Source organism: Chelonia mydas, chromosome 1, assembly GCF_015237465.2.
Source record: "Chelonia mydas isolate rCheMyd1 chromosome 1, rCheMyd1.pri.v2, whole genome shotgun sequence".
Taxonomy (NCBI): Eukaryota; Metazoa; Chordata; order Testudines; family Cheloniidae; genus Chelonia; species Chelonia mydas.
In genome coordinates this window covers 207,003,369-207,030,961 of record NC_057849.1, presented here as the reverse complement: position 1 = coordinate 207,030,961, position 27,593 = coordinate 207,003,369, and the positions used below count along the sequence as shown (strand labels likewise).

Genomic DNA, 27,593 nt, shown 5'->3' with positions numbered 1-27,593 from the left:
TAATTGAGGATATAAAAACAGAAGAGCCGAATATTGCATATTTAAATTAATTTGCATATAACTCATTACTTGTGGCGTGGTGACAATAGGACACGCTCCAAAAATGCAGGTGAAAGGCTAAATGAGGCGGACTGTGCGCTAGGTTTATTAGCATATGATAAATATGCAAAAGATTCGACCACGCCCACGCTAACGTTATTTTAAGTTTGGAGGTGCGGCCGTTATAACCCTCTTCCACCGTCCGTCTAGTGCCCGATAGTAACCTCCGCCCCACACCCTCGACTGGCTCTCTCCTGTCCCCGCTATGACCAATAGGGAGCCGGATCCCAACCCGTGCTCAGGGCCCCGCCCCATCTTGCCCAATCAGAGGCTGACTCCCGGAAGAGGCTCATCCAATCGTTGGTTGACAAGGACGTTCGTCGCTCCTCCCTCAGGTGCGGTAACCTTTGCCTCAGTTAGCTCTCCGTCCTGCCCCGCTGCTGCACATTGGCCAATTGGAGGCGGTGTGGAGAGCGTAGCGGGATCGGCGCAGCCAATGGCTATCGAGTGGGTGTGTCCTAGGTGAGGGGGCCGCGCCGGCGGCTGCTGCAGCTGCTGGGTTCGGGGAGCGGCAGTGGGTCAGGCCGGGCGGCCCGGGGAGAACATGGCGGTGGCGGGGTCCGGTCTGGGCCTGGCCCAGGCAGCGGAGGCGCTGGGCTCCTCCGAGCAAGCGCTGCGCCTCATCGTCTCCATCTTCCTGGGTAAGGGCGGGGGTCGGGTGGGGGTCGGGCGCAGGGCAGCCGGTAACCGACTGACGGGGGTGAAAGGTCTCCCTCGCGCCCGGCGCGTGGGCGTGGAGGCGGCTGCGCTGCCCATCCCCTGTGTGCGCCCCGGCTGCAGCGTGGGACCCCAGCCTGAGCTGCCGGCCAGACCCCAGCGTGTCTCGTGTGGCCGCGTGTGCGTGGACGCTGCCTTCTGCACTGGGGACAGTGTAGAGTCCTGGGTGCACAGACAGTTAAGGTCATGGGCACATCCTCTAGGGTGGCTAAGCAGACACATCATAGGCTGGGCAGAAAGGACACATCATAGGCTGGGCAGAAATGCCACGTGCATGTTCAGTGTCAGAGAGAAGCCCCCAAGGAAACATAGACATCCAAGGGGGCTGAGGTGGTCGCGAATCCCACTGGTGTTTTATGCTGGGATAGAGCAACAAGAAAGAGTCCTTCCTCGTGTGGTTCTCAGACAATCCCACCGGAGACATTGCTTTGACCTGGACCCTTAGTCCTGGAAAGATAGTGACAAACTGGAGGGTGCTCCAAGTGATGCTCTGAGGTGCTAGAAGAGTCCCACTCTGGTTCAAAGAGTTTGGTTTACCTGGGTTGTCAAAGCTGTGATAAGAGTTTGGTGTAATAAGCTTACAAATAGTTGAAGGGCCTAAACCTCTAGTAAGCAAAGACATTTTTTTCTATGATAAATGGGGATGTAACTGAAAGGAATGAAATCAAGGTAATGAAAATTAGTGTTGGGTGTCCTCACTCTGTGGTGTAAGAGGCTGTGGACCTGGGAATACCATTCCGAAATTGGAAAGCCAATGTGTACATACAAAGATAAGACAGCATTGCTTGCTTGACTGAGCAGAGGATGTAAAACTCAGGACTCGTGTTCCATTCTCTGCCCTGTCCCTGTGTTGTGTAACCTTGAGCAGGTCCCTTACCCACTGTGCTGCAGTTTTCCCAGCTGTCAAACAAGGATAAATACATCTACACTTTGAGGGATTTTGAAGCTTAAGTACCTTGGTACTCTGTGTAAGTGATAAATATCACATGCACCTCTGATTCCATATGGAACTGTCTTACATCTGGACAGGCACATGACGCACACATGAATCTATGCCAGACATCTCTACAGAGAAGCATTCCTACCCAACTGGCTGTTTAGGTAGCTCCCTGCTAAGGTGTAGGCACCCTGTTAGCAGGACTTCATTTTAAATGGCATATCGCTCCAGTAACTACCAGGCGGGTGAGGGAACACTGCATGTTTATTGGTTAACAGCTAGGGCACTGCACCCATGCCTCACCTGGGATAGAAACTATGTGGCAGAATTACATCATAACTAAGATCAATGTACACCTCAGAGAATATACCCAGTGGTTCTCAACCTGTTTATCATTGTGGTCCACAACCTGGGCCGAAGGTTGAGAACCACAGCGTCCCCACCCCAAACACTCCCCACAGACCCCTATGGCCAGTGCCTCTACCCCAAAGAACCCTCTACAGAGTGGGGCCAGGAACAGAGCCTGGGGTGGGTGGTAGGGACCCTGGACCTTGCTGTGTGGGGCTGGACAGCAGCCCCGACCTGCTGAATCCCACTGCGGGGAGCCAGATGGCAGGGCAGCTGGGTGGCAGCCGGGTGGCAGCCCAGACACCAACCCCGCAGGGCTGGCTGGCAGCCCCAGATCACAGACCCTGCAGGACCAGGTGGCAGCCCCAGACTCCCGCAGTGTGGGGCCAGGTAGCAGCCCAAGCCCCGAGCCTGGATCCCACCACACCAGGCAGCCGGGAACCTGGACCCTGCCGCGTGACCCAGCGGCCTTTAGCACACAGCTAATTGGGCTGCAGATTGAGAACCACTGGAATAGCCTCTGTCAAAATATAGTATATTAAAAAGGTCTTTTTATGTAATCTGGTCTAGGACACTACATATACGGTGATTTAGGCTCCCAAGCGGTTGTATGGAGCCAAGAAGTGTTTTCACAGAGAAAAGACATTAACTTGAAGTTTCTCTGCAAACATAAGTTTCATGAATCTCCGTTGTAGGTGTCCTGAGAGCTCTGATTTTGTGAACTTGGAACTGTTGAGTAGTAGGGTCTGTTTAAGCAGTGTGTCCCTTCACCATCTCTTCCAACCTGAGTGGCTACCACTGCTAAACAAAGTTGCACTGGCTTAACTAAAGATGTGATTTTTCGGTTGATTTAGTTAAGCAAGTGCAAAAGGCTTTGTGGATACTATTCTTTTGGTTTAGTTCAGTGGTTCTCAAACTTTTGTACTGGTGACCCCTTTCACATAGTTAGCCTTTGAGTGCGACCCCCCCCCTTATAAATTAAAAACACTTTTTAATATATTTAACACCATTATAAATACTGGAGGCAAAGCGGGGTTTGGGGTGGAGAACAGCTCGCGACCCCCCCATGTAATAACCTCATGACCCTGTGAGGAGTCCTGACCCCCAGTTTGAGAACCCCTGGTTTAGTTTGTCTATTAGGAATCAATTTAAGCTAAACTGAAACAAGCCACACTTAAGCCGAAGGAAGAATTCGCAGAGGGAGAGTATCCATATGGGGACGATATATCTATATTGGTTTAACCAAAGGTATTGTTTTAATCCAGTATAACCTTCTCATGTAGAGTTCCTTGAAACTGCTGAAGTTAGCAAGCAGGAAACCAACAGGCTAGAAATCTAGTGGCCTTTGTTGCCTTGTTGATCTTTTCCACGTGTGAAAATTAGTGTTTACTGCATATAGTTTTTTATTCATGGTTAGAAGTGGTATGTTAGTGGAAGAACTGTAGCCAATTTTGATCTGGAGGCCTGGCCTACGCTACAAAGTTAGGTCGACGTAAACTGCCTTGCGTCGACTTAATTATGCATGTGTCTACACTTAAATTTGTCTCCTACTGACATAAGCACCCTGTTATGCTGACAAAGTAACACTGACTTCCTGAGTGGTATCGAGCCAAGGTCAATATAGCACAAGCATAGATGCTTCATGACTGATGTCAACCCTAACAGTCCTTTAGCAGCTATCCCACAACGTCTGACATTACTTCACTGCCCAGGTGTCACATAGAGCAGAAGGTCCCGCAAATTTGTGTTTTCCTGATTGTCTGGCTTGATGAGCACACCTCTCCATTGTTGTGTGCAGCTGCCCAGCTGACCATGTTGGCTGCACACTCCAGATATGCTCTGGCTTGGCATAGACAGGAGATATTAGATGACCTGGGCCTACGGGGAGAAGAGGCTGTACAAGCACAGCTATGGACTAGCTGTAGAAATGTTAACATCGATGAGGGGATTGTTCAGGGGATGATGTAGAAGATGGGGACCAGCAGCAGTGCCATGTGAAAACGAAGGAGCTGTGGCAGGTGTATCAGAAGGCCAGGGTGGCCAACAGTCAGTACAGTGTGAAGCTGCAGACCTGCTACTTATACAAAGAGCTACATGGGATACTTGGCAAAGGCACCACTACTCCACACGCTAACATCGATACTTCCAAGGAGCCTGACCCAGAGGACGTGGGCCTGAACAGCGAGGAGAAGGGAGAAGAGGAGGACGGAGGAACTGCAACTGGGGAGTCCAACTGTGCCATGAACCGGGACCTGTTTGAGACTCCACTGCAGTCCACTCAGTCCTGGCAGCCAAGCACAGACGAGTCCAGTGCAGGGGAAGGAACTTCAGGTAAGTGTGTCAATTTATTTCTCATTACAGTGATGGCACCCTCAACTTAACAGGATGCAGCTATCAACTATGCATTAATTTATCCAAACTAGAAGAGGTACTGGTACAACAAAGAGAGAGAGTGTTGTGATCTGCCTTTCATTGCTCTGTAGAGTTAGGCAAGGGGGGCCATGTGAGGCAGTTTATGTACACTGGGAAGTCCCTTGAATCCTTCTGAGAGATCTGGATGAATCTTTCACTGAGGTACTCTGCAATCTTCTCCCAAAGGTTTTTAGGGATGGCAGCCTTATTTCTTCCTCTGAGGTAGGAAACTTTCTCCACACCACTCAGCGATAACTTTGGCAGGCACTATTGCAGTACACCTACTAGTACGGGCCTGGGTTGCTTTGGAATGCCAGGAGCAACTGGGCTCTCTGTCTGCCTTTGTTACCTTCAGGAGTGAGATATCAGTGAAAATCACCACTGCTTGTGGAAAATGGTGCCAGTATTCCATACCATTTCCCTGTATTTATGGTTTCATGCAACCAAGCAATTCTCTTATTTCCCTCATGCATGGTGCTCATACTCACCATGGCTGGTGCTGTGAATGGCACCAGTGATCAAGAACTCAAAAACATAAGTGTCCATAAGCTTGTCTTGTTTAACACTTTAGAGGTGCAAAGGAAGAGGAGAATCTGAATCTAATTTTCACTTTCTGCTGTAACTATGTTGACTGTGACAATACTGTCTACAGTACTCCTCTGTGTTTTCTCTGCAGCCCTTGCAGCCTTGAAGTTTCCCCCACCACACCCGGGGAACACCTGAGCCAGATAAGAGAAAGAAGAGGACTCAGGATGACATGTTCAGTGAGATCTTGCATGCCAGTGCTGCATCAGACCATGAGCACATGGCTTGGAGGGTCAACATTGCAGACAGCCAGGAGAAGGAAAGAGTGGAAAGGACAGGGGCCTGGGAATTCCAGCAGTAAAAGGAGAGTGAAATGCACCAGGACATAATGGGGCTTCTCAGGCAGCAATCACAGATACTGCAACTCTGATGGACTTACAGGTTCAACAGTCCCGGGCTCACTTTCCTCTGCAACCCACTGAGAACTCTATTATGGGACCTCTCTGCCTTGCCCCCAACAGTCCTTATGACATCAGGGGCTGCTGCATTACCCGTTACCACTCCACCCTGGGGTACGTTAAAGACAATCACAGCTTCACATACGCTGACCTGTAAAAGCCACAGTTGGTCTGTGTAGCTGAAATTGACATGAATGTTCTTTTCCCTTCATAAGTTCAGTTCTTGTTAATTTATTTTGTTTTATTAAGTTTTTAATGCATTTATTCTAAAATTGCACTTTTTGCGGGGGGGGGAGGTTGTACTGATTTGGTAACAGAATAAAATTCTATTATTTAGAACATAAATTATCTGTATCAGTTCACAACATAGGTTGCTGAGTGCCTAGCACTTCTGAAAGCAACCAATTATATGTTACTGTACAGTGTCACACAACTCTTAGGATCGGTCACAGACAAAATTAATAGGTGCATTGATAGTATTAGAATTATACATGTACACCAAGCACCACACAGTCCTTAATGGGCCACAAAACAGCAGAGCCTGGTAAAACACAGTACACCACAGTGTATCACTGTTGATCACTCTTGAAGTGGTCTTTCAAAGCCTCCCTGAGCTGTGTAGCTCCATGTGGTGCTCTTTTAATAGCCCTTGTCTGGCTGTTTAAACTCACTAGGTAACTGCTTCACCTCCGCCCTTTTACCCTAGTGGAAATTTTTCTCCCTTTACTGCACAGACATGCAGGACACAGCAGGCAACTATAACTAAGGTTAAGATTTTGTCACTGTTATTTTTAGTAAAAGGGACAAGTCACAGACAATAACAAAAATTCACAGAAGCTTGTGACCTGTCCCTGACTTTTACTAAAAATAACTGACAAAATGGGGAGGAAGGAGGGTCCAGCACCCACTGCTGCTGGGCTCTAGGGCCCCCACCACCACCTGTGGCAGCAGGGGGCTATGCGGGGGGGGGGAGGGGGGACCTCCAGCTCTGCTACCCCAGGGCTGAAGTGGAAAATGTCACAGGGGGTCGGTCTCTGGAAGTCACAGTTTCCATAACCTCATGACAACAACTAGTGACCAAGGGCTGCCAACACCCTCTGCAGGAAGCCAGCTGGCTGTGACCAGCTGGAGAACAAAGAGTTAAGGGTGGGTAGCCAAGTGACCTATTTTCCCCCAGGAAACAGAACAAAGGACAGAGGAGGGGCCAGGTGTTGGTAGTATGGACTGTTGGAAGGAGGACTCTGGATTCTGGACTGGGACTCGATAGGTCAGAGAGAGCTCTGGACAGAGTCAGATGGACTTTGCTGTAACTTTTCTGTTCTCTGTGCTAACCAAAAACTTTCTATGCTGTGTTCCAGACATCTAATAAGCCCTTCTGTTTTTACAGCATTGGCTGAGAGTCATTCCAGTCTAAGGAAGTTGGGGGTGCATTGCTCCCTTTGGGTGTGCAAGCCTTCCCCTGGGTGTCCAAATCAAGTGGCCTCTCTGAGGGTAGCTCACGGAGTAAGCAGCGGTGCTGAAGGCTCCAGGGTTCAATCCCATGAGGCAGTGAAGCTAATGGGCTTACCCCAATGAGAGTGAGAGACCCTAAGGTGGTGAACACTCTGAAGGGGTCCTCCCAGGGACTGTTCCAGAGCACCAGACCTGTGGATCCATGACAGCCAGTGTACAGCTTCATGATGAGCCAGGGCAGCAAGGGGTAGGCTGGGATTCCCAGGATTACTATTGGCATTTCAACATTCCCAATGGCAATCTGCTGGTCAAGAAAGAAACTCCCTTCTTGTAGCTTTCTGAAAAGTCTTGTGTTTTTTAAAGATACAAGCGTCATGCACCTTCCCTGACCAGCCCACACTAATGTCAGTGAAGCGTCTCCAGTGATCCATGAACACTTGCATAAACAAAAAAGAGCAGCCCTTTCTGTTGATGTATTCTGTGGCCATGTGGTCTGGTGCAAAAATAGGGATGTGTCCCACTGCACTTTGGGAACCCCATTGCAGCAGATTGATCCACTATGTCCTGCATGTTGCCAAGAGTCACAATCCTACTTAGGAGATGATTAATGGCCCTGCACGTTTGCATGATAATGGCCTCTGCGGTGGATTTTCCCACTTCTGATTGATACTCAGCTGACTGGTTGTAATCTGCCGTTGCAAGTTTCCACAGTGTGATCGCTACTCGTTTCTCCAGTGTCAGTGCAGCTCTCATTTTGGTGTCTCTGTGCTACAGGGCTGGGCGAACTTGGTGCACAAATCCATGAATGTGGCCTTGCGCATCCAAAAGTTCTGCAGCTGCTGCTTGTCATCCGAAGCCTGCATTACGATGCGATCCCACCAGTCAGTGCTCATTTCTCAGGCCCAGAAGTGGCACTCCACGATCTGCAGCTGCTCTGTGAACACCACCACCAACCTTTAATTGTTTTTCTACACATCCCGCAGCATTCTGTCCTCTAAGAATTCATCATGTTCCCCATTGATTCAGTTCTTCTTGCAGCTCTGCAAATACTAAAGGATCATGTGTGCTGTGCTTGCAACACTCATGACAGTAGTACAGAGCTGTGCAGGATCCATGTTTCTGTCTCAGATGGTGAATAGCGAGGAGAGCTGCATGGATTTGTGTGATTTTGAAAAATAGCCATGAAGATTGTGGGATAAAGATAACATTGTGGGATGTAGACAGTTAAACACTTGAAAGTTCATAGAATATCAGGGTTGGAAGGGACCTCAGGAGGTCGTCCAGTCCAACCCCCTGCTCAAAGCAGGACCAATCCCCACTAAATCAAAGGTTGACACTCCTGTGCATCTCATTTCTGCCATACTGTGCGTTGCCAAAACTTCCCAAAGGACTGTGCACTGGCTGGTGGTGGGTTGCACAGTGGGATACCTACCCATAGTGCACCCAACTGTGTGTTGTTACACGCGTTCCTGGTGCGTATGCGTACTGCTGACGCTAGCCAAGTATACACGCACACAGGTTTGTGTCAACCAATGTTTGTAGTGTAGGCATGGCCTGAATCTCCCAAGGCTCCACTGAGTCACTTGGGTACCATTACAAGCACTGCCTTGGCAGGTGAAGCAAAGTCTATTGGCTTCAAGCTGAGCTTATGAGTTGGCCTAATGCCTATTGCTGACTAATGTGCACGATACCTATTCTGCTTTGAAGGGGGAGCAGGTAGAGTCATAGATTTATTTTTTTTTAACATTAGATTGGACCACTGTGATCCTCTAGTCTGACCTGCATAACTCAGGCCATATGGCATCATCCAGTAATTCTTGCACCTAATTTGTGGTGGAACTAGAGCAAATCTTTTAGAAACACACTTAATCTTGATTTACTGATGTCAAGTGATGGAGAATCCACCACGTTCCTGTTAATGTGTTCTGCTTAATTATGTGCACTGTCCAAAAAAAAAGGCACTATTTTGATTTAATTTGTCTAGTTTCAGCTTCTAGCCATTGGATCTGACTATACCTTTGTGTGCTAGTTTGAGAGTCTTTTAGTATCTGATACCTTCTGCTTGTGAACAAGATCAGGTTGCCTTTTTAAGCTTCTTTTTGATAAGCTAAAGAGACAGAGTTCCTAAGCCTCTTACTATAAGGCATGTGCTTCAGACCACACATCATTCTAGTGGCTCTTCTCTGAAGCCTCTCAAACTTTTTCATTGCCTTTCTTGAAATGTGGACACCAGAACTGATGCAGTATTCCAGTAGTGGTTTCACCACTGCCCTATACAGAGGTAATACCATTTCCCTCCTCCTCTTTGATATTCCTCTGTTCATACATCCATGAATTACATTATCCCTTTTAGCCACACTGTTACACTAGGAACTCTTGTTTAGTTGTTTATCTGTTGTGAGCTGAAGTCCTTTTCAGATTCACATCTCTTCCTGGTTACAGTCTCCCCCCAGCCTACATTCTGATGATCTGGATGCATGATCTTGAATCTTGATGCATCTGACCTTATTAAAACACATGTTTAAATGTGCTCAGTTTACCAAGCAATTCAGATTGTTCTGTGCTGTTCACATTATTTACCACTGCATCAAGTCTTTGTCATCTTCAAACTTATCAGCAATGATTGTTGATAAAAATATTGAATAGCTTAGACCCAGTCCCTGCAGAACCCTCTAAGAAATGCTTGTATTCAGTGATGATTTCCCATATTTTGAGATCTAGTATGTACCATAACTCTATACAAAGTCAATAACTTCTAATATTGTCCCATTTTTCTGTATTCCCATCTGTCTGTCCTCCTGTTGTCTTTTTGTCTTATACTTGGATTGTAAACTCTTTGGGTAGGAACTGTGTTTTTGACAGCCCCCAGCACAGTGGGGTCCTGCTCCATAACTAGGGCTTCTAAAGGTGCTACAATACTACAAATAATACTTAATATGTCAGTTATTACATGCTTAGCTGATAAAGTTCTTACCAAAAATAATTTGATTGAAAAGACCTGTGTTCCCTTAAACCATGTTGATTGGCATTATTTATATTTCTATCCGTGTAATTCTTTGAGTCTTCTTTTCACCATTCCATTGTTTTCCTAGTCACTGTTCGACTAACCAGCCTACAGTTAACCTGGTCACCTTGTGGTACGTTTATAAATATTTGCACAACATTAGCTTTCTTCCAGTCCTCTGAAACTTCCCCAATACTCCAGGTTTTATTAAAAACTGATATCAGTGGGCCAGAGAGCTCTTCAACTCTTATTTCTTCTATTTTATTAATTCTTGACTGATGTTCCATGTGTTAGTTGTTCACCAACCACACCTGTGAACCCTGGAGGGCTGCCTTATGCTGTATTGAGGCAATTCTCAGGGGATGTCATGCTCTGGCACTAAAGTGCCTGGAGAGGTTCCTCTGAGTTCTCAGGCTTGCACTGGTGAGTCAAGATCTGGTAGCCTCGCTCTCTGGGCCTGGGGATATCAGGATTTAGCTACCGTGTTCCAAGTTTTTGGGACAGGTGCTATTAAACTGCCCTTCTGGAGCTCTTCATCTTCATGGTCCTGTCCTCTGAAACCTGTGGGCAAAAAGACTTGCTCCTACATTGAGTGCTATCTCAGGTGATGTCTACACTACGAAATTAGGTCGAATTTATAGAAGTCGATTTTTTAGAAATCGATTTTATACAGTCGATTGTGTATGTCCCCACTTAAGACCATTAAGTCGGCGAAGTGCGTCCACAGTACCGAGCCTAGCATCAACTTCCGGAGCGTTGCACTGTGGGTAGCTATCCCACAGTTGCCACAGTCTCCGCTGCCCATTGGAATTCTGGGTTGAGATCCCAATGCCTGATGGGGCAAAAAATATTGTTGTGGATGGTTCTGGGTACATGTCGTCAGGTCTCCTTTCCCTCCGTGAAAGCAACAGCAGACAATCATTTTGCGCCTTTTTTCCTGGGTTACCCGTGCAGATGCCATACCACGGCAAGCATGGAGGCCGCTCAACTCACCGTCACCATACGTCTCCTGGGTGCTGGCAGACGCGGGACTGCATTGCTACACAGCAGCAGCTCATTGCCTTGTGGAAGCAGATGGTGCATTATGACTGGTAGCCGCCCTTGTCGTCTCCTGGGTGCTCTTGGCCAGCCTCGGTGAGGTCTGTCGGGGCGCCTGGGCAGACATGGGTGCTCCTGGCAGACCTCGGTGAGTTCTGTCAGAGGCGCCTGGACATAAATGGGGGTGACTCAGGTCATTCTCTTCTTTAAATTTTGTCTAATGGAGATTCAGTCCTGCCTGGAATATTGGCAGAGGGATAGCTCAGTGGTCTGAGCATTGGCCTGCTTAAACCGAGGGTTGTGAGTTCAGTCCTTGAGGGGGCCATTCTGCCTCAGGCTGCTCTCCCAGCCAGCAGCACTGCGAACACCCAGGAGATGACGGTGAGCAGTCGTACTGCACTATCTGCTGCCAGCCTACCCCTTGCTTCCCTCTACCTCTGTGAAAGCAATGGCCGACAATCGTTTCGGGCATTTTTCTGTGCAGGCGCCATATTGCTGTCAGCATCGTCATCCACCCATCGCTTCCGCTGCCACTCTGCTCTCCTGCAAACGCCATACCACAGCAAGCATGGAGCCCGCTCAGATAACCGCGGCAGTTATGACTGTTCTAAACACCATGCGCATTATCCAGCAGTATATGCAGAACCAGAACCTGCAAAAGCAGGCAAGTAGACGATGGCAGCGTGGTGAGGAGAGTGATGAGGACATGGACACAGACTTCTCTTAAAGTACGTGCCCTGGCAATGTGGACATCATGGTGGTAATGGGGCAGGTTCATGTCATGGAACGCCGATTCTGGGCTCAGGAAACAAGCACAGACTGGTGGGACCGCATAGTGTTGCAGGTCTGGTACGATTCCCAATGGCTACAAAACTTTCGTATGCGTAAGGGCACTTTCATGGAACTTTGTGACTTGTTTTCCCCTGCCAGAATATCAAGATGAGAGCAGCCCTCACAATTCACAAGCGAGTGGTGATAGCCCTGTGGAAGCTTGCAATGCCAGACAGCTACTGGTCAGTCGGGAATCAATTTGGAGTGGGCAAATCTACTGTGGGGGCTGCTGTGATCCAAGTAGCCAACGCAATCACTGAGCTGCTGCTACCAAGGGTGTGACTCTGGGAAATGTGCAGGTCATAGGGAATCCCACTGCAGCAAAGCCATCCACTAACTGTGGTGGGGCAATAGACAGAACACTTATCTCTATCTTGGCACTGGAGCACCAAGGCAGCGAGTACATAAACCAAAAGGGGTACTTTTCAGTGGTGCTGCAAGCACTGGTGGATCACAAGGGACGTTTCACCAACATTAATGTGGGATGGCCAGGAAAGGTACACGATGCTCACATCTTCAGGAACTCTGGTCTGTATGAACAGCTGCAGTAAGGGACTTACTTTCCAGACCAGAAAATAACCGTTGGGGATGTTGAAATGCCTATAGTTATCCTTGGGGACCCAGCCTACCCTTAATGCCATGGCTCATGAAGCCATCACAGGCAGCCTGGACAGTAGTCAGGAGCTGTTCAACTATAGGCTGAGCAAGTGCAGAATGGTGGTAGAATGTGCATTTAGACGTTTAAAAGCGCGCTGGCAGAGTTTACTGGCTCAGTTGGACCTCAGCGAAACCAATATTCCCATTGTTATTACTGCTTGCTGTGCGCTCCACAGTATCTGTGAGAGTAAGGGGGAGACGTTTATGGTGGGGTGGGAGGTTGAGGCAAATTGCCTGGCCGCTGATTACGTGCAGCCAGACACCAGGGTGGTTAGAAGAGTACAGGAGGGTGCGGTACACATCAGAGAAGCTTTGAAAACCAGTTTCATGACTGGCCAGGCTACAGTGTGAAAGTTCTGTTTGTTTCTCCTTGATGAAAACCCCCGCCCCTTGGTTCACTCTACTTCCCTGTAAGCTAAGCACCCTCCCCTCCCCCCTTTGATCACCGCTTGCAGAGGCAATAAAGTCATTGTTGCTTCAAATTCATGCATTCTTTATTAATTCATCACACAAATAGGGGGATAACTGGCAAGGAGTGGGGGAGGAGGGAAGGACAAGGCCACACTGCACTTTAAAACTTATTGAATGCCAGCTTTCTGTTGCTTGGGCAGGCCTCTGGGGTGGAGTGGTTGGGTGCCCGGAGGCTCCCCCACCGCGTTCTTGGCCGTCTGGGTGAAGAGGCTGTGGAACTTGGGGAGGAGGGCGGTTGGTTACACAGGGGCTGTAGCGGCCTTTCCTGCACCTCAACCATATGCCGGAGCATATCAGTTTGATTGTCCAGTAGCTTCAGCACTGACTCCTGCCTTCTGTCAGCAAGCTGACGCCACCTATCATCTTCAACCTGCCACTTATTATCTTCAAGCCGCCACCTGTCTTCGCATTCATATTGTGCTTTCCTGGACTCTAACATTGTCTGCCTCCATGCATTCTGCTGGGCTCTTTCAGTGTGGGAGGACTGCATGAGCTCAGAGAACATTTCATCGCGAGTGCGGTTTTTTTCTCCTTCTAATCTTCGCTAGCCTCTGGGAAGGAGATGATAGTGTGAGCGTTGAAACATTTGCAGCTGCGGGAGGAAAAAAAGAGAGTAGTAGTTAAGACACATTTTAGAGAACAATGGGTAGACTCTTTCAGGATGAACCTTGCTGTTAACATTACATAGCACATGTGCATTTGGTACAAGGTCGCATTTTGCCTCTTATATTGAGGGTCTGCTGGTTTGGTGTGAGAGATCACACATGCAGGGCCGGCGGGCAACAGAATTCGGCTTGCAGGCAGCCGTGGTAAGCCACAGTCTTTTGGCTTCTTTAACCTTCATAACGTGGGAATGGTTTCAAACAGCAGCGCCCTCATTTCCCATACCAAACAGCCGTTGGGTTGGCCATTTAAAATGGGTTGGCAATTTAAAAGGAGGGGCTGCGGTGTTCGGGTTAACATGCAGCACAAATCCAACTAACCCCCCACCCCCCAATTCTCTGGGATGATCGCTTCACCCCTCGCCCCACCGCGTGGCTAACAGCGGAGAAGATTTCTGTTCAGCCACAGGCAAACAGCCCAGCAGGAACAGCAACCTCTGAATGTCCCCTTAATAAAATTCCCCTATTTCAACCAGGTGACCATGAATGATATCACTCTCCTGAGGATAACACAGAGAGATCAAGAATGGATGTTGTTTGAATGCCAGCAAACACCAGGACCACACGCTGCCATGCTTTCTTATGAAATGATTCCAGACTACGTGCTACTGGCCTGCCGTGGTAAAGTGTCCTACCATGGAGGACGCAATAAGGCTGCCCTACCCAGAAACCTTTTGCAAAGGCTTTGGGCGTACCTCCAGGCCAGCTTCATTGAGATGTCCCTGGAGGATTTCTGCTCCATCCCCAGACACGTTAACAGACTTTTCCAGTAGCTGTACTGGCCGCGAATGCTTCCCAAGTCTTCAGAGCAAATTAATCATTAAACATGCTTGCTTTTAAACCGTGTATTATATTTACAAAGGTACACTCACCAGAGGTGCCTTCTCCACCTTCAACGTCTGGGAGCTCAGGTTGGGAGGGTACTATCTCCAGGGTGATAAACAGTTCCTGGCTGTCGGGGAGAACGGTTTCTCTGTTTGCCTGGTGTGCGCTATCTTCAACCTCCCCCTTCTCATCATCTTCCTCGTCCCCAAAATCCTCATCCCTGTTGCGTGAGACTCCCTTGCAGGAGTCCACGTACAGATGTGGGGTAGTTGTAGGGGCACCCCCTAGAATTGCATGCAGCTCATCATAGAAGTGGCATGTCTGGGGCTCTGACCCCGAGCGGGCGTTTGCCTCTTGGGTTTTTTGGTAGGCTTGCCTGAGCTCCTTAAGTTTCACGTGGTACTGCTGCGGGTCCCTGTTATAGCCTCTGTCCTTCATGAGCTTGGAGATTTTTTCAAATATTTTGGCATTTCGTCTTTTGGAACAGAATTCTGATAGCACGGATTCGTCTCCCCATACAGCGATCAGTTCCAGTACCTCCCGTTTGGTCCATGCTGGAGCTCTTTTGCAGTTCTGGGACTCCGTGGTCACCTCTGCTGATGAGATCTGCACGATCACCTGTGCTGATCAGTTTGCCACGCTGGCCAAACAGGAAATGAAATTCAAAAGTTCGCGGGGCTTTTCCTGTCTGTCTGACCAGTGCATCCGAGTTGAGAGTGCTGTCCAGAGTGGTCACAATGGAGCACTGTGGGATAGCTCCCGGAGGCTAATACCATCGAATTGCATCCACATTAACCCAAATTCGACCCGGCGATGTTGATTTCAGCGCTAAGTCCCTCGTCGGACAGGAGTACAGAAATTGATTTTAAGAGCCCATTAAGTCGACAAAAACGGCTTTGTTTTGTGGATGGGTGCAGGGTTAAATCAATCTAACGGTGCTAAATTCGACCTAAACTCGTAGTGTAGACCAGGGCTGAGAGACGGCCTCAGTGACAGTCTTCTCCCTCAGTATCAAGGAAAAATAAGGTGAGCCATGATGCTCCTGACTCTTCGCACCACTATCACCATGGGTTTGTCCTGATTCCAGGGCTCCAGGTGTTGAGATGGACAACATCTAATGTCCTCCACTTGGATGTCTTAATGTTGATGGCCTCCAGATCTTATGGTACCAGGGTTCTAGTGTTCCTATTATCTGATGTGCTGGAAACTTAATGCCATATGTATATATCTGGACTGTTCCCACAGTGTTGGGTGGCCAGATGTCTGGGCCTCAGTAGGCCAGATCATGGTGTTGGCATCCCCAAAAGTCTCTTTTTTTTTTTTCTGACACTGGCATCAGCCATGAGTTGAAATGCCTCAATATCGAATTTGTCTGTGCATTCTTTTACGGTATGTCTACACTTAAAATGCTACAGCAGAACAGCTGTGCCACTGTAGAGCTTTAGTGTAGACACTACCTATGCCATTGGGAGAGGTTCTACAGTCAGTGTAGGTAATTAATCTCCTCAAGAGGCAGAGAAGAATTCTTCTATCAACCTAGCACTATCTCTACATGGGGACTTAGGTTGGCTTTTCTGTGCCGCACAGGGTGTATGGATTTTTCACACTCCTGACTGATGTAGTTAAACCAACCTAATTTTCTAGACCAGGCCTTTATCTGGCATTTTCCACTTCTTCCTTGGCACCATCTAGAGAAGCTTCCCCTGCTGCTTCTTTCAGTATTTTCTCTGGTTTTGGTAGAGGTGATTTTGGGAACAGATTACTCCTTTGCCTAAGACAGAGGTGTCAAGTGATCAACCTTCTTGATGTAATTTTGGAGCTGGTATGATATGTTCAGATTCTGCAGAAACTAAACTTTGCTTGCTGAAAGGGAGCAAGCTTCTAGCCATTGTGACTTAGGGAAAAAAACCTTTCCATGAATATAAATGGAGAGTGTTTCAGGCTGTCAGTCATTTCAGGAAGACAATAAATGTCTCCTATCCCTTCAAGCCTGATGATGATGATTCATTTTAACTGCTGATCATTTTAGTGGATAGAGTGGGGTGTAGGAATTGTAAGATGCTGTAGGGAAGAAAGAGACTTCGGGCTTTTCTATGTGGAAAGTGGAATTGAAATAGTTATCAGTTATTTCATTATGAATCGGTGAGTGGGTAGTCTTATTTTGGAATGAGTTTCTGCGCAGACTTATACCAAAATAACCAAAAAGTATGAATTGCAACAGATTTAATTATTTCAGTTCCAATCTCAGTGTACACAAGCCCAAAGATGAGGGAGAGAAGTAGAGAAAGAAGAATGGGGAAGGAAGAACAACAAAGGACAGAAATAGCAGTCGTCATAAAGGGGAGCATAGTTTCCCTGTGAGAGGTGCAGAATACAACAATAAGATACTGAATATATTGTAGAGTCACTGGTCACAGCTTTGTAACTGTGGTTGTGTTGTGTTTTGCACTTGCACCAAGAATTCAGCCTCTTATGTATGAAGGACACGTATAACTTCCCCCAAAATTATGAGATTTACAACTGGAATACAGAATGAATTTTCTGAGCATTTAGATCCTAATTACAACATTTATTTATAAGTTTTAATCAAAATAAGAAAGTTAGCGCTCATTTTAGAAGCTGGCGCCCCACTTCTTTTATCCTGAATAATCTTAATAATGGAACAACAGATTCTTCAACCTCCCCATATAGTTAAAGCTCATGCATAGACTGTTGGAGAAATTGGGTTGTATTAGGTTGTAAGGTATTGACAATTTTATATTATTATTATTATGATAGCCTATAGACAGGGCCAAGTCAACAGCTTAAGTCATTCTCAACTCGGGCCAATATGACATTGGAAGTAATTTGACTCCTAAGTAGAGAGAAGATGAGACTGTAGTAAGCAGCAGCATTAGGGTAATGTAATCATGCATACGGATGTTCCTTGCCCACTTCCTGACCAATAGAACTGAGTGTCTTCGGAGAGAAGCAAGTAGCTGTGACTCTTATCAGTGTCAGCATGATCAAATACGTTGCTGAGCCTCAGGAAATGCATTCATACTGGAGAGCCCTATTTCAAGTAGTTGTTTGCCCCTGGACCTTGCTGGTGGTTCCTCATGATGGTTCCTCATTTTCTGTGTTGGACTCTGGCAAGGATGTTTATTCTTCTGGCTACCACGAATTTGTAAACTTGTCAGCCCAATAATTATAGGTGAAGCGAATTGTGATAGCAATTATTAGGGTTGCCTGACACTTCCCAATATAAGATTTTGTTTTCAATTGGTTATAACTTTGTCTGAAATTTCCCATTGGGTGTCTTCCTAAGGCTGAATTTTTTGGGGGAAAGTTTCCACCAAAATGGTTCAGCCGTTTCTGAGAGTGATTTGTTGTTTTTTTTTGGTTTGGGGTTTTTTTTTCAATCCTTGAGACATTTTCCTTGAACAGCTCTAGTGCCCCTATGCTTTGGAGCAGGGGTTGAAATTTGTGTCCAGAGGCAGAGAGATGCCTTTTGCTGTTCCTGGGGAAATCTGCCCAAATTTGGCCAACTTTATAAGCCTTCGAAAAACCAGTTTTAATATGTTCAGTAGAGCCCTGCAGAGCTTAACAGCTAAAACCTCCAAAGATTCCATCCCCTCACAGCTCCTCTGTACATTTTGTATGGGACCCTGAGAACAAATCAGGGTTGCGTAGTCAAGGTGGCTGTTGTCTATAGGACCCCTGTCTCGTTTGGTGCAGAAGTTGGAAGGTGAATAAAGTTGGGGATTGCAGGAAGAGAAAGGATGGTCTCATAATTAACACAGTTGAATGCTGCCCTGGACAATTGGATTCATTCCTGTCTCTACCATAGAATTCCTGTGTGATACTGGGGAAATCAGTTAAACCAAACTTTTCACAGATGGTCACTAATTGTGTATTCCTCACTTTCTGAGGTCTGATTTACAGAGGTGTTGAGCACTCACAGCTGCAGCTGAAGTCAGTGGGAGCTGCACTTGAATACATAAAGTGCTATATAATGCTAGTTACTCTGAGAAAAGTTCCGTGCATCTCACATTGAGCACCTAAAATTAGAGGGAACTTCTTGCCATTAATCTCTGCCCCTCAGTTTCCCTTTTGTACAATGAGGATAATATCATATTGCCTCCCAGGGTGTTGTGAAGATAAATTAACATTTGTGAAGCACTTGTATGCTGTAGTGATGCGTGCTGCAGAAAAGTCTATGCGGAAATGAATAATTTTGTCTTCAGAACAGGGTTTGAATAGTGTGTAGTAAATAAGTCTTAGAACCACACATTGTTTTCTCCTCATTGAACAAAGTATTGAATAACTGCCTATTCAGTGAGCACCATTAATCCTCTGCACTAAATGAGGTAGGGATCCTGTGGAAATAATAGAAAAGGAGTACTTCTGGCACCTTAGAGACTAACAAATTTATTTGAGTATAAGCTTTCGTGAGCTACAGCTCATGCTCAAATAAATTTGTTAGTCTCTAAGGTGCCACAAGTCCTCCTTTTCTTTTCGCGGTTACAGATTAACATGGCTGCTACTCTGAAACCTGTGGAAATAATAGTGATTATGTAATTAAAGATTGTATCATAATGCATGTACACAAGGGGGCTGAATTAAGATTGCACAGGCAACCTTAATTCTTGGGCCACCGGGTAGGGGGAATACAGAGCCCAGGAGCGCACACACCCACTAATGGGCCCTAGAGGTTTATGGCTTGGACTTGTATAAACCTGTCTTCTTGTCTGCACTCAGTTATATTCCTGTCTCTTTCCTCACCCAGGATACCCTTTTGCCTTGTTCCAGCGCTATTTCCTCTTCCAGAAGGAGGTCTACCTCATTCACCTGTATAACACCCTAACAGGGCTCTCAATTGCCTACTTCAACTTCGGTAAGAGGGATATGGGGAGAAATGGGCTGCTTGGCTCAGAGCTTGCTGCGGTTTGAGAACCTGTGGTTAGGAGCTGCTGTGTAGTTCAATTCCCAGTCCATCTCTCTCTACAGGGACGCAGTTCACTCACTCCCTGCTGTGTGTCCTGATCCAGTTCCTCATACTGAGGCTTATGGGCCGCACGATAACTGCTGTCTTGACCACCTTCTGCTTTCAAATAGTAAGTGCCTCCTTCTTCTCTGTGTTCACCTAGAGTGGGGAGCCTGCTGCTGCTACCCAATTCTTTACTTCCCAGTAGTGAGCATGAGAGGGGATAGAACAAGTTTTGCTGCAGTAGTCAGCCTGAGTAATCCATACTATGGTCTCTTTCAGACATACCTTATGGCTGGTTATTACTTCACCGCCACAGAGCATTATGACATTAAGTGGACCATGCCACACTGTGTCTTGACTCTCAAGCTGATTGGTGAGTGATGCCACCTATTCCCTTCCCTTACGCACACTGTGTATATGCTTTCCACCACTCCTGCCCCAAAGATGAGGAGGTGTTTAAATCCTTAGGGGTTCAACCCTATCCTTCCAAAGATGGTCTCAGCGTAATTCTGTTCTCTCTCTATCTCTAGGCTTGGCCATCGATTATTACGATGGAGGGAAGGATTTGGTGAGTGAAGCCCCATCTCTCTCTTCCACTTCTGGAGGCCAGAAGAGTCAAGTTCTGGGGAGAGAGTCAAAGAGCTAAATCCCCAGCTCAGCAAAGCCATGGCTGGGAGGGTGCATCTGCATGTGTATAAGGGACATGAACTCCAGAGTGGAAAGGGATTGTCTGGGATAATAGTAATCACAGCTGGGGCTAGCCATTTCAGCTCTGGGATCCATGACAGGATCTTATTCTCTCCGAAATCTCATAAAATCCATTCCTCAGGGCTTCTAGTTCCCCATGTCCTGAACAATGGGGCCCTTCCTTTGTGGAAATACTCCCCAGTCTTACAGACATCTCAACACTGGGTCATACTTCCTGTGCTCCTTTCCCTTGGTTCAGTCTCATCCCTGTTCTCCCCTCTTCAGTCCCACAGGGTGCCTACCCATGTAGATGACCTGCCCATCCCCCTTATTCCTTGCTTAGGGTGTTGTGACAGGACCCTAGCAACTAGGGAGCAGTCACCCTACCCAAAGTAGGGTGTGAGAAAGCCTGCTTCCTTATGGAGGAAGAGAGACTAGAATCTCTGCTGTTGTCTCCTAATCCCCATTCTAACATATCCCTTGCATGTCTACTGTTTGGGGCTTTGCCCTGTCCCCACCACCCAGACAAATCACCACTGATAATAAGAGAGCATGGTTCAGTTGAGACTTCCAAGGTGAAGTTCAAGCAACAAAACTATTGAGTAGTGTAATGGGCTTGTGCCCCAGGAATGTATCCTTCTGCTGGGAAGTGTGGATCCCAGCACTGGAGCTTTGTATGAGTTGGGGTGTGTGCATGCCACTGCAAACTAGAGGAGACTAGGAATGCAGCTCCTAGTGCACTTGGCATGCTGGAGGGGGTGGGTGCAGTTCCCCCTGTTGAGGGATCAGCTGGGAGCGTGGGTCCCCATGATTGGGCCTTCAATGTAGATACTGTTGCTGTTGTGGGGTAGCAGGCTTGTATCCACAGGAATCAATGAACTGGTGAGTCCTTTGAGCAAAGCAGTTGATAACTCAAACCAGAGGGAAGATGGATTGCGGGAGTTAAATCCACAATTAGTCTAGGGCAATATTAATGTCGCTCCCTTTGATACAGGAGTCCCTGAACCCTGAGCAGAAGCGGTTTGCAGTCCATGGAGTTCCTACCTTACTGGAGGTCTCGGGTTTCTCCTATTTCTATGGTGCCTTCATGGTGGGGCCCCAGTTCTCCATGACAGACTATCAGAAACTGGCAAGGGGCGAGATGACTGATGTTCCAGGCCAAAGACCCAACAGGTAACCAGAGCCACGCTGGCCCCCTCCCTCATGAGAGCCCCAAGCACCCTTTACCAAGATATTCACGCCAGTCCCTGCATTACATTGCCATCTAGCACCACACTGGAGCTCAGGGGTCAATACTGACTCTCAGGGGGAAGCAGCCTACAAACTTGCCACATCACAGCACCCTCCTTAGTACTGCTCTTGGGTATTGTTGTTTTGTTCTGACTCTGGAAAACTCAATGCAGACCCAGCCCAAGTCTTGTGGGGGTCTTGATCCCAGTTCCCAGTGGGGGTGGCCACTGCAGTGGATCCTCCTTCAGCCCCATCTGAGCCCTTATCTCCACTTCTATTTTGTTCAATTCGGGAGTCTTGAGTTTCTTTCCAACATTTGACCTCTGATCTCCACTTTCTTTCCCCCCTCCCAGCCTTGTGCCTGCTGTCAAGCGCCTTACCCTAGGCCTCTTCTTTCTGGTAACCTATACCCTAGTGAGCCAATACATCTCTGATGAAGACCTCATCTCTGATGCATACCTGGTAAGTACTAGTCTTAGTAGTAAGAGTTGAGCTTTAGAAGCTAATCTATTCCCGTAGGTGGCACCAGCTACTCAAGACAGGAATTGTAAAACTAAATGAAAGGACTTTTAAGGATTACGTAGTTAAATATCATAGAAGGTTAGTCACTGCAAATGTTAAGCACCCCCACTAATTCAGTAGCATTGCATGCCTGAGGGGTTGCATTTAATGATGAACACGACTACTGAATTATAAATTGAACAAAAAACTTAGTGCAATCCAGTTACCGTTGCTGTTGGAACCATTTATATTTCCTGATCATGTAATGATTAGCCTTTAATCATTACCATAACAAAGTTCCTTGCATATAGTTTCCTAGGATTTTTTATACTTAAAAAAGGTAAAGAAGAAATCATGAATCATTTATTTTCAAGACTTCACAAACTAAGCATTCCCTAATGCCAGCACAACAATGAAGGATCCACTCAGGGTCCTGCTTGTTTGTCAATGTTGTTGCTTAAAAAAATAAAGTAGTGACTTTACTCAGCAGGTCCAGTTCACTCTTCAGGTTAACTCACTTGAGTTTGAAACTGATCTGATTTTTTAAGATCCTTGGAGACATGGCTGATTTCTCCCTAAAGTTCATCAGTTTTTCTACATAACCATGAACAAACAAGGACTTTAAAATTTAGAAATAAAAATATTAACTAGGGCTGTCGATTAATCACAATTAACTCATGTGATTAACTCAATTAATTGCAATTTTAATTGCACTGTTAAACAGAATACCAATTGAAATTTATTAAATATTTTGGATGTTTTTCTACATTTTCATATATATTTTATTTTGTGTTGTAATTAAAATCAACGTGTATATTTATTATAAATATATGCACTGTAAAAACTATAAACAAAAGAAATAGTATTTTTTCAGTTCCTCATACAAGTACTGTAGTGCAACCTCTTTGTCGTGAAAGTGCAACTTACAAATGTAAAATTTTTTTTGGTACATAACTGCACTCAAAAATCAATGTAAAACTTCAGGGCCTACAAGTCCACTCAGACCTACTTCTTGTTCAGCCAATTGCTAAGACAAACAAGTTTGTGTACATTTACAGGAGATAATGCTGCCCTCTTCTTATTTACAATGTCACCAGAAAGTGAGATCAGACATTTGCATGGCACTTTTGTAGCTGGCATTGTAAGGTATTTACGTGTCAGATATGCTAAACATTCGTATGCCCCTTCATGCTTCGGCCACCATTCCAGAGGACATGCTTCCATGCTAGTGATGCTCGTTAAAAAATGTGTTAATTACATTTGTGATTGAACTCCTTGGGGGAGAATTGTATGTCCCCTGCTCTGTTTTACCAGCATTCTGACACATATTTCATGTCATAGTAGTCTCGGATGATGACTCAGCACGTTTTTCATTTAAAGAACATTTTCAGTGCAGATTTGACAAAACACAAAGAAGATACCAATGTGAGGTTTCTAAAGATAGCTACAGCACTCGACCCAAGGTTTAAGAATCAGAAGAACCTTCCAAAATCTGAGAGGCATGAGAGGTGTGGAGCATGCTCTCAGAAGTCTTAAAAGAGCAACACTCTGATGCGGAAACTACAGAACCCAAACCACCAAAAAAGAAAGCTGCTTTGGATTGTTATTGAGCAGAACCTGTCATCAACATGGACACATGTCCCCTGGAATGGCGGTTGAAGAATGAAGGGACATATGAATCTTTAGCGCATTACAACAGTGCCATGAGAACTCCTTGTTCTCACTTTCAGGTGACACTGTAAACAAGAAGCGGGCAGCGTTATCTCCTCCAAAGTTAAAAAACTTGTTTGTCTGAGCTATTGGCTGAACAAGAAGCAGGATTGAGTGGACTTGCAGGCTCTAAAATTTTACATTGTTTTATTTTAGAATGCAGTTATTTTTTTGTACATAATTCTACATTTGTAAGTTCAACTTTCATGATAAAGAGATTGCACTACAGTACTTGTATTAGGTGAATTGAAAAACACTTTATATTTATTTTTATTACAAATATTTGCATGGTAAAAAAAGAAAGTGAGCACGGTACACTTTATATTCTGTGCTATAATTGAAATCAATATATTTTAAAATGTAGAAAACATCCCAAAATATTTAAATAAATGGTATTCTGTTATTGTTTAACAATGCGATTAATTTTTTTCATCGCTTGACAGCCCTAATATTAACCCTAAAATGCTTCTGAAATGGCTATTATGTTACTGCTCCAGCTGGTATTTGGCTGTAAAATAGTTAGATTATAGGAGGTTAACTATTGGTAGCCATATAAAATAGAGTATCTCTCCTTTAAACACTACATCAGACTAGAGAGATGAGACCTCACGTGCTCAGATCTCGTAATGCTGTCTGTGTCTCAGTACTGCTGGCTAGCTTGGTGTTTAGGGTACCTGAGCTCTTGGGTTCTCTGAAGTCATGAATGTGAATCCTTCCACTGGACTGCTTCAGTAGGGGCTTTCCTCCATGATCCAGGAGATGTTGTGCCAGAGCTAATATAACACCTGGACAGTTTTCACCACCATTTCTGTTTTCCTCCTGGGTTCTCTTTGTATCTCTGCAGGAACAGCCTTTCTGGTTCCGCTGCTTTTACATATTGATCTGGGGCAAAGTGACACTCTACAAATATGTCACCTGCTGGCTTGTCACGGTGAGTCCAGAAGGGGGATATGCCCTGAAAAAACCTCCCCTTTTAACTTGAGTAGGACAGATGCATCAGAGCAAGGAACCTTATAGCTGCTCTGCTCAGCCCTCCTTCACAGGGGTTGCTGTGACAAAGAGCTGGTTGGGAATGTTTTGACAAAATAAATTAATCAGAAAATGCTGATTTGGTGAACCCAAAACTCTTTGTGGAATGGGGAAAACTTTGAAATTTCATATTTTTGTAGGATGGGAAAAATCCATCCATCTCCCTGTCTCTCCCCCGCCCCGGCTTCAGTTGCTGGAAGCAAGACATAATAGCCAGACCAGGGAGTTGAAGTATCCTGCTGCTACCCAGTTCTGCCCTTCCTAGCCAGTAGGGAGGCAACTTGTAGCAGCTCATCTCTGCCATTCCCAACAGTAGGCACTGTGCCGTTGTGGGGGAGGAGCCTATAACTGCCCAACTCTGACTTCTCCAGTAGGAGGTGCTGCTTTTCCCTGATATATGTAGCTTCTCACAGGAAGGCGTCTGCATCCTCGTTGGCCTTGGGTACAATGGCCAGGATGAGAATGGGAAACCACGGTGGGACGCTTGTGCCAACATGAAGGTTTGGTTATTCGAGACAACACCCTTCTTCACGGGGACCATTGCTTCCTTCAACATCAACACCAATGCCTGGGTGGCTCGGTGAGCAGGGGGCCTTTCGCAATCAGAGCACCAGTCTCAATCTAGGCCTAGGCCAGAAGTTGGAGGGCTTGCTGGGGCAGAGATGTTGGGAATGGAGTATGAAGCCCTTTGTCTCTAGGGCACTGGTTCCAATGTGGCCCCAAAGCAGTTGTGATTGAAAGTTTTTTCCCATCTCATGACCATTCAGTGGTCCCTTTGAAATGACGTGACTCAGCTCTTGGTTGGACAAGTGCTTAGTCATGCGAAGTATTCACCTACCCCAACACTTGAGTGCTCTCAGCAGGTTGGCCTCTCCCCATTAGCCAGGATCTCTCCAGGGCAGGGCTGAGGCATGTTGACCAGGCAGCAGGAACAGCCCTGCTGCTTATCCCACTGAAGGGACACAGAGGCCTTCAGTCTCTCAGAACACATGTCCCCAGTGTGCAGAGGCAAAGGAGCTAATCAATCAGAACTGCATTGAGTTTCTCTTCTTGGCTCCAGCTACATCTTCAAACGGCTGAAGTTCTTGGGTAACAAGCTGCTGTCACAGGCATTGGCCCTGTTCTTCCTGGCTGTGTGGCATGGGCTGCACTCTGGCTACCTTGTGTGCTTCCAAATGGAGTTCCTTATAGTCATCGTTGAAAGACAGGTACGCTGTGTCTGGTATATTAGCAGGGGGGATGGCTTGTGATAGCCAAGGCCCCATGGGCTCTAAGGATCCAGGAGTCTGTGGCAACTTTGGGAAACTTTCACGCTGGAAGCTTTACCTCAATTAAAATATAAAACTGACCTGTCCCTTACGTATCTGCATTTTACACCATATTGTTTGCTCTTAAGTGGATTGCTGGCACCTGTGTGGACAATCCATAATTCCATCACAGAAGATGTCAGGGAGGAAGCCAGTTTGGCATATGGGTAGGGGGCAACTGATGCTCTGGGCACTTGGGAAACTTGCAAGCACATGATCTGGTTGCATCTGCTAAAACTAAACTATTTCACTGTTGATAGTAGGGCCGTCAAGTGATTAAAAAATAAATTGATCAGTTTTAATTGCAGTTAAACATTAGAATACCATTTATTTAAATTTGGAGGGGGGCTAAATAGAGGGTCAGGGCTGGGGATTCTGGGCTTCAGCCCCCCTTCCCAGAAGCAGCTGCAGGCTGCTCCAGTGCAGCACCCCGTCCAGCACAGTGTTGATGCCTTCCACCCTACCCATAGGTATGTCATTAATGCATTAAAAAAATGTGTTAACTGTGATTTATTATGACAACCCTGGTTTATAGCTAATCTCTTTAGGGTTCACATTAAAACTCTGAACTTTTTTTTAGAGTCATTGTTTGACTGTCTGCAGTCTGACAACACTACATCTTTCAGAGCACAGAGACCAATTTTGTCTGATTACTGAATGCACAGGGCCCTGAATGTAATGCATACAGATGTCAAATTACAGTAGGAATATCATACTGACCACTCTTTCCCTTTTTGTCAGGCTATCAACCTAGTGCGGGACTCTCCTGTTCTGAGTGCTTGGGCCTCTATCACCATCCTGCAGCCTCTCTACTATGTGCTGCAGCAAACCATCCACTGGATGTTCATGGGTTACTCACTGGTGCCATTCTGCCTTTTTGCCTGGGACAAGTGGATCAAGGTACATAAAAGCCTTAAAGGCAGCAAGATTTTGAGGGATGGGAGAGACCAGCATGCAAGCTAATAATTAATCCCCTCTCTCCCCCCACAGGTGTATAGCTCTATTTATTTCTTAGGCCACATGATATTCCTCACCTTACTGCTCGTGTTGCCTTACATCCGCAGAGCACTTGTGCCACGGAAAGAAGCGCTAGAGAAAGCAGAGTAACAGCCAAAAGGTGAGACTTAGGTACAGCTGCAGAGTGGGGCAGGGAAAGATGAGGCCTAGAACAGCAAAGGGGGCAAAGGTGCAGGTCAGGATTGAGGGATAACAGATGTCAATGGAGGCTGTTTTATTCCTAACTTTGCCTGTTGTCTCCTTTCAGTTTGTACCATGCGTGAACTGTCACAGGTGATGGGACTCATCCCCTGCTAAAGCACCACCTTTCAAGTTTTCTGTGTTCAAGTTCAACTGTTCTGTCAATGTGATGAGGGGAAAAGAGAGTACGGGGTCAGAGACCCCCTGGTGAGGAGCACAGAGGGCAATGCCCCTCCACTTTCCACACCCTCTACATGTTGCCTTATCTCTCTGCTGCCCTCTGGTGGACACTCCTTTCTGCTGAATTCAAATGATTGTAAAGCACTAAACACCACCACTATGTGGGGATGGAACCACCTCTGAATTTTCTACTTCTCAGTCATCCCAGATAAAAATTGTTTCCTGTTTTTTTTTCCCCTCCCCACTCCTGCTTCAGCTGCCTTTTCTGGTGAGTGGGAGGGGCGGAACCTCCTCCCCAGGGAACAGTAGGTCCAAGGAATGTTAAATATCTGCTGTGGGAGACCTCT

General features: G+C 46.4%; 1 protein-coding gene across 6 annotated transcripts; it reads left to right on the top strand.

Moving 5' to 3' along the window:
- The first annotated feature begins 282 nt into the window (after positions 1 to 282).
- On the top strand, positions 283 to 27,486 carry LPCAT3 (lysophosphatidylcholine acyltransferase 3). 6 transcript variants are annotated; one of them, XM_043541692.1, is made up of 14 exons: positions 602 to 740; positions 3,900 to 4,432; positions 19,205 to 19,312; positions 19,426 to 19,532; positions 19,685 to 19,778; positions 19,936 to 19,973; positions 21,087 to 21,265; positions 21,676 to 21,784; positions 24,378 to 24,464; positions 24,976 to 25,142; positions 25,623 to 25,770; positions 26,611 to 26,769; positions 26,860 to 26,986; positions 27,134 to 27,486. In XM_043541692.1, exons 2-13 carry the CDS (start codon positions 4,342 to 4,344, stop codon positions 26,974 to 26,976), a joined length of 1,404 nt encoding a protein of 467 aa, XP_043397627.1. In that variant the 5' UTR covers positions 602 to 740; positions 3,900 to 4,341; the 3' UTR covers positions 26,977 to 26,986; positions 27,134 to 27,486. The 6 variants fall into 6 exon arrangements, with proteins under 6 accessions (XP_037766987.1, XP_037767018.1, XP_037766996.1 ...); XM_037911076.2 differs by having other exon boundaries at positions 609 to 740; positions 4,252 to 4,432; XM_037911059.2 differs by lacking the exons at positions 602 to 740; positions 3,900 to 4,432 and adding an exon at positions 283 to 434.
- Positions 27,487 to 27,593: the final 107 nt, after the last annotated feature.